This window comes from Arachis duranensis, chromosome 3 (genome assembly GCF_000817695.3).
Source record: "Arachis duranensis cultivar V14167 chromosome 3, aradu.V14167.gnm2.J7QH, whole genome shotgun sequence".
Lineage (NCBI taxonomy): Eukaryota > Viridiplantae > Streptophyta > Magnoliopsida > Fabales > Fabaceae > Arachis > Arachis duranensis.
The window spans coordinates 95754851-95762175 of NC_029774.3; the positions used below are offsets into that span (position 1 = coordinate 95754851).

The 7325-nt window shown below is 38.8% G+C and overlaps 1 protein-coding gene across 1 annotated transcript; it reads right to left on the reverse strand.

The window, feature by feature from the left end:
* Nucleotides 1-398: 398 nt before the first annotated feature.
* LOC107479816 (uncharacterized) lies at nt 399-1275 on the reverse strand. The gene is made up of 2 exons (XM_016099916.1): nt 1075-1275; nt 399-962 (listed from the first exon to the last, which is right to left on the reverse strand). The coding sequence occupies exons 1-2, from the start codon at nt 1273-1275 to the stop codon at nt 399-401; spliced, it is 765 nt and encodes a 254-aa protein (XP_015955402.1).
* Between the last annotated feature and the right edge of the window lie 6050 nt (nt 1276-7325).

The following is a 7325-nucleotide window of genomic DNA, read 5'->3' on the forward strand; positions in this document are numbered from 1 at the left end:
AAGTAACGCCTCCTCTTCCTCCTATCTCAGAGAGGAACTTATGATCACCGGATAGGTGTCTTTGTCTCCCAAGAATGCACACTCCAAGGACAGAGGTAAGGGCTTCAACTCAAGCTTCGGGGGCCCTTCCTCAGTGTGAGGCGTGTGAGACTTCTCCCTCTGAGGTGGTGACTCATCAATCTCAAGCAAATTATCTTCAAAGGGGGGTTCCAGGACATCTTCAAGCTTTTCAGCTTCAAATATCTCTTCAATTAGAGGTTCAATTATAACAATTCTCATAAACCCCTCAAAATCAATAGGGTGTCACAAGACTTCTAACACATTGAGAATAATTTCCTCTTCATTGACCCTTAGAGTCAATTCACCCTTTTGAACATTATTAAGGGCTCTTCATGTGGCTAAAAGGGTCTCCCAAGAATAATATAGGCATTTTTGTCCTCTTCCATTTCCAATATCACAAAATCAACAGGAAAGGTAAAGGGTCCTACTTTCACAAGAAGATTCTCAACAACTCTAAGAGGATACTTATCAGAACGGTCGGCAGGTTGAAGAGTAATATGGGTAGGTTTTACCTCATCAATTTGGAGCATTTTCATAAATGAAATAGGCATGAGGTTGATGCTAGCTCCGCGATCACACAGGGCTTTCTGAATAGTGGTGTCTCCATTGGTACAGGGAATTAGAATGCTCCCAGGATCTTGCAGCTTTTCTGGGAGATTTTTCTGGATGATTGCACTGCATTCCTTAGTCAATACCACTGTCTCAATCTCTTTCCAATCCCTCTTGTTACTCAACAACTCCTTGATAAACTTGGCATAAAGAGGTATTTGCTCAAGGGCCTCTGCAAAGGAAATGTTGATCTCAAACTTCCTAAAGACTTCCAAAAATTTGGAGAATTGCTTATTCTTGGATGCCTTCTGAAGTCTCTGGGGGTATGGCATTTTGGCCTTGTACTCTGGAGCCTTGGGTAGAGCAGAATGTGTATCAAGAGTGATTAAAAAAGGGTTATCTGGATCCTTAGGGGGTGTTCTTTAAGTTTCCATAAGCGTTTAGCCCCTTCCCTAGCTCCACTACTAGGCGTTCACCGCCCTTCCTGGCACACTCTGTCTTTGCAATTTTCTTCTCCGATGTCTCTTTTTCAACCTGCTTCTCACCACTCTTGGTTCCTGACCCCGCGATCTTACCACTTCTCAATTGAACGGCCTGGCATTCTTCTCTGGAGTTGGAAACCGTGTCACGATGATGGTTGTCAGAAGGTCTCTTAGGTGTTCGCATGCTCAACTAATCCATTTGTATCTCCAAATTCCTAAGTGAGGCTCTGGTTTCCTGTATAAAACTTTGTTGGCTTTTGGAGAGTTTTGCAACAACAGATGCCAAATCAAAGACGCTTTGAGGTTGAGAGGGTTGCAAAGGAAGATTGTTGAATTGATTCTTCTTGAAACTACCCTGAAAATTGTTGGTATAATTTGGTTGTTGTCTCTAAGGTTACTCTTTCCACCCAAGGTTTGAGTGGTTCCTCCATCTTTGATTAAAAGTATGAGAATACGTGGCATCATTGGGGTTTCTGAAGGAATTTCCCATGTAATTGACTTGCTCAGGCGTATACTGGCCATGGTTGCATGTCTCACCTAGAGGGGAGCTGCCGCTTATATCATAAGGAGCATCTAGAGGAGCACTATAAATATTGGCAATTGGACACTGCATGCCACTCAATTGCTGAGTGATGAGACTTATTTGTTGAGATAAGAGCTTATTTTGAGCAAGAAGTGCATCTACAACATCCACCTCCATGACTCCTTTCTTCACTTAAGTCCTCTTAGAAGAGTATAAGTACTAGTTATTGGCAACCATCTCAATCAGCTCGTTAGCCTCTTTAGGCATTTTTTTCATGTGCAAAGAACCACCTGCAAAATTGTCTAGAGATATTTTGGCCATGTCAGAGAGTCCTTCATAGAAAATATGCACCCTGATCCAATTTGAGAACATGTCAGGAAAATACTTCCTGAACATTAACTTGTACCTCTCCCAGGTTTCATAGAGGGGCTCACTATCTCCCTGCATAAAGGTTTGAACATCTGTCCTCAGCTTAGTCAGCCTCTGAGAAGGGAAGAACTTGTTCAAAAACTTGTTGACCACCTTGTCCCAAGTGTCTAGGCTCTCCTTGGGCTGAGCATCAAGCCACTACTTTGCTTTATCCCTCACTACAAATGGAATGAGCATTAGCTTATAAACTTCAAGATTCACTCCATTAGTTCTCACAGTCTCACAGATCTGCAGGAAGTTGGCGATGAACAGATTTGGATCCTCCTGCGGGAGTCCACGAAACTGACAATTTTGTTGCACCAAAGTAATCAGTTGTGGCTTTAGCTCAAAATTGTTTGCTCCAATTAGAGGTACAACAATGCTGTTCCCATAGAAATCAGGAGTGGGGGTAGTGTATAAACCCAGGGTTCTTCTAGGTTGCTCATTTCCATTTGGATCCATGGTGAGCTCTTTCTTGTTTTTGCACACACAAACAAAAAATAAAGAAAAGTGGGAATCTCTATGTCAGAGTGCAGAGAATTCCCAGTGAGGTATCCTATGTAAAATGAAATAAAATAAAATAAGGTAGTCAACTAAACTAAAAATTTCGAAAACCAATAAGAAAGAAACAAACCAAAGAATTCGAAAAATTAAACAAGAAAAAAATACTAATACTTTCGAAATTTTCAAAAAAAAAAAAGAAAAGAAGAAAAATCACTAATGGGACACTAAACTTAATTTCAAAAACTAAGAAAATTTTTTTAACTAAAATAAAACTCAAATTTTTCGAAATTAAAAGGTAAAACAAAAATAAAAAGAAATAAAAAACTAAAAACGCCTAATCTAAGCAATCAAACAATGGTTAGCTGTCAATCACAGTCAATCCCCGTCAACGGCGCCAAAAGCTTGATGCAAGATTTTGAATACCCACAAACTAACCAGCAAGTGCACCGGGTCATATCAAATAATACCTCAGGTGAGTGAGGGTCGATCCCACGAGAATTGATGGACTAAGAAATAATGGTCGAATGATTGGTTTAGTTCGACAGGCAGAAAAGTTGGTTTGGTGATTTGAAATCGCATTAAACAGTAATTCAAGAGTAAAGAAAGCAATAAGAGAACTGGTGAGAAATCAATAAGAGAAAGCAGTTAAGGTATCAGAGATGTTTACTTTTTCGGATTACGTTTTCTTACCAACTATTTTAATCATGCAAGATTCATTTCATGGCAAACTATAATTGACTAAACCCTAATGTCTTAGTGATTTAGTCTCTTCTAATCTTCATCAACCGCCAATATCTTGGTCACTTTATTCCGATTAGAGGGTTAAGTTCATATCTAGTTTATGGTCACAAAAACCCTAATTATCTAAAGCTAAAAGGATTATATGTCACGTATCTCGATTAGTTCAAGTAACTAGCAATTTAGGAGGAATTTACTTTCAAGCTGTTGTTCATGTGAGAGACCTCTTCCAAGGATCACAAGAACGCATATAGAATAAGGGTCATACTTTCGTTCCACCCAGATTCATAAAATGAAGAATGAAAGTAATCCTTGAAACTGAATCAGTACATTAATTAATATAAAAAAGCAATAGTCTTAATTTATAGAAATAAACAGAGCTTCTAACCTTAACTAAAGAGGTTTAGTGGCTCATGACTTACAAAAAGAACAAGGGTTCTGAAAAGTGAAATGTGCGGAAGTGAGAAGCTTCCCCTGAAGGGTGAATCTTTTACCTTTTATACTAACCTAATTTGATTTGAAACTAAAATAAAATATTAAATCCTAAAGTTAAAAGTTATTGTTTGTAAATAAAAATTACAAAAATAAAAGATAGGATAACTAATAAAAGCTAAATCCACTTAAAGATGCTTCCTTGATGGGCTTCTAATTTGGATTGCCTGGCGCTAAATGCCCAACGCCCAAAGAGGCAAAAATGTTCCTGGGCTTGCTGTGTTGCTGGCGTTAAATGCTAGTTGGGCGGTTAGCGCCCAAGGGGGATAGCTCCAAATTTTTTTCTTTTTGCACAAAACTCTGTCCAATTGCTCCGAATTTTATCTAAAATAAATAAAAATACTAAAACACTCAAAGTAGCATCCAAAGTGGATTTTAACACAAAAATGTAATAAAAATTAACGAATTCTAACTTAAAATGACTAGAAAATAAGGGAAAAATAGGGTCAAAATGCTCACGCATCAACATCGTAACCACATAATTAAAAATTTTGTCCCCAAAAATCCATTCAGTTACCTAAAAATAGGTGCAGGTAGTCTTTTCTCATTTCTGATTCAAGTTCCTAGGTGTGTTCCTCAATTCCAGCTCGACTCCAAGCAACCTTTACTAATGAAACTTCTTTTCCGCGTAGTCGTTTAACACTGTATCGTCAATTCTAATAGGAGTTACTTAAAGCGTCAGATCCTCTCTCAATGGGCATAGTTATTGAGCACTTAAATGAGCTGAGGGATGAAATCAGGTAGCGGACTGAAGTGGATTGGCAGAGCCGTAGGGCCATGGCAATCCTGTTCCCATGACCATGTGAACTAGAACCACCAAGAGGCTTTCCTTCAAAGTTAACCAACTTAAATAATTTCACTGTAACTTACGTTTTATTTACAGTTTAGGGTAGATATCCCCTATGTGCCCTTTGTTTTGAACACCTTGGGCTTTTTATACCCCCTTTTGTCAAAGCTAGGGTCAGTAATCACTTTGAAGTGGTATCGAATCGTCCTTGAATAAGACTCCACTTTGATGTTGAGGCTACCTGACCATGCTTTTTTAAACACTATGTACTAACATTGAACCTAAGTATTTTGTGTTACATGCAAGGAAATACTATGTACTAACATTGAACCTAATGTTAACATACGTGTACAATTTAGTAGTGCTTCCCTTTTATTCTATAAGTGTGACAACTAATTCTGATGTCAAATGTGTAACCCCAAATACATCTCCTTCTGAATTTAAACAAGTAATTCACGCATGCAAGGAGACTTTATAGCCCTAGATGCTATGTTTATACTAACGTGGGGGAACAGAATTATTTGGTTTCAGTAATATTAATGGTAACACAAAGTTACTCCACCTTCTAACACAAAGAAAGGGGTCACAAATTTCTAGGCTAAACCCCTACAATTGACACACACACCAATTGTTGCATCATAGTTTCACCTCGTCTAAGAAGACCCTCGGTGTGTTTTATCTAAGCTATACCTTCCCTAAACCCCCAACAATGTCATACTTTTGAAACCAAACTACCAAGCACGAAACAAAACAAATATAAAGAATATGTAAACCTTACTTTCAACTGAATCTCTAACCACACATGAGAAAAACACAAACCAAAGACTTCCGCACAAGCAACGCTAACTCCATTTCTCAACGGCTTGTCCTAGCCTAGTATGCACGCCATTTGGGGTATATTGGACAATAAAATTGTTATACAACATATCGTTACGTAATTTATATTGTTGGAAAAAGTATTGGATTTTCAAATAGCGTTACATCATTATAGAACATCATGAAATAATTGAACGGCATCACACAGGCCACAACGTCCAACATTGCATCACCATTTAACTCATTTTTCATCTACATCAAGTTTTTCAATATTCTACAACAACTCATACTATTCTACAGTAACTCGTCTTAGACCCTAAACCCACACACATCAGACATATACAACACAAGTTGACCCCCCACCACAAGTTAACATAGTACTTGCATTACCCATACAGTTACCGTTACCATTCAACTGAATTAAAAGGGTCTTTATAGATCATAACTTATGAATATCTCCAGTCGAATGTCATTACCACATCTGGATTACCTAAAAACCTAAATAATTATCCCTAACGATGAATTACCTCTGCGAAGATTAGTTCAAGCAACTCCCTCTACATAAAAGTAGTCATCACCTTCCTCTCCTCCCACCATGCTTTTGTAAGCCGCTGCTGCCTAACAACTATCGATGTTCTCCCCCAGTTGTGATTCATGACATTTTCAGGCATTGTGTCCAGCCTTTCCACAGAGTCAACACCTCTGAACACGGCATAACTCATCCCTAGCCATGACAATTCTTCGTCCGTATCCTTTATACGTTGCTTGCAACAGGTCTCGAACAGAAGTCCTACTGACTTCCTCAGCATTGCCTAGCCTTAGGCGATGTTCCCCCGTAGGGATAGGTGCTCTTTGGCCAATCTTGTTTCACGTCGAAGTAGTCTTCAAAGAACCAGCAGGACAAGTTCACCAATTCCCTGCAATCCTCCAACATTGCCGCATGCATGCTCATGTATGCTGCGTCTGGAATCTCCCCAACACATATTTTGTCGCTGGTCACACTCGACTACTTTGCCTTCTTTATCCACCGATCAAAGATGAGACTTCTGGGGATAGTAGTCATGCTCAAATACACCAGCACCCCAACCATGTGTACATAAGGCATCCCGAACGACTCCATGTGCTGACAAGAATAGCTGAATTCTTCATTTTTCTCAACCCATGCCACAGTTCATGATCTTTGCTTGCAATACATCGCAACCTCGAACAAACCACAAGCGTTCATCCTCTTGGTGGACACAACTTTGACATTGTTGGCTAGCATTAGCACCTCCCAAAATAATTTGAAAACCTCTTTTGTATAATCCGTCGCTGCGAACTGCTCACTGGCTTAGAGTTTTGCTTTTACTACGGGATCGCCATATGCAGACTTATAATCTGCCATCAATTCTCTTCTTCTCATGAACTCAAAATAGTGTTGGAAGTGCTGACGATTGGATTTTTGACGGTTTAGAATTTCTCAAATAAAATCTCGTCGAAGTATAGTTTCTAAACCAAGCAATAATCCTTTCGTACAAAAAGTTGTTTGTCACTAAAACAAACCCCTAAAATTTATAAACCGAAGTATTCAAACCTCGGGTCGTTCTCCCTAGGAATTACAATAAAGTGTCTTGTTATTGGTTTGAGTTGTTTTGGTGTTTTGGATAAGAGACATGAAAGTAAATGGCAATGAAAATAAACTAACAACTATAAAAGGCTCTTGGTAAGGTATGAGAACTAGAAGTTCTATCCTAGTTATCCTTCTCAATTGTGATGAGAATTGTTCATTGCTACCACTTAGTTAACCCTTACTAATAAAGGAAAGTCAAGTGGATGAATTGACTTGAGCCACAAGTCCTAGCCAACTCCCAAGGAAAGACTAGCTTTAGTGCACTCCAAACCAATTAGCAATCTCTCCAATTACCAATCAACAAAGGAATTAGATAACTCAAGTGTCACTAATTACTCTACCTAGGCCAAGAGGAAC

Coding starts and splice junctions, on each gene's coding strand:
- LOC107479816 (XM_016099916.1), bottom strand. CDS start 1,275: ATGCGAACACCTAAGAGACCTTCTGACAACCATCATCGTGACACGGTT. Junction 963..1,074: donor GGAAGGGCGGTGAACGCCTA/GTAGTGGAGCTA, acceptor GCTCTACCCAAG/GCTCCAGAGTACAAGGCCAA.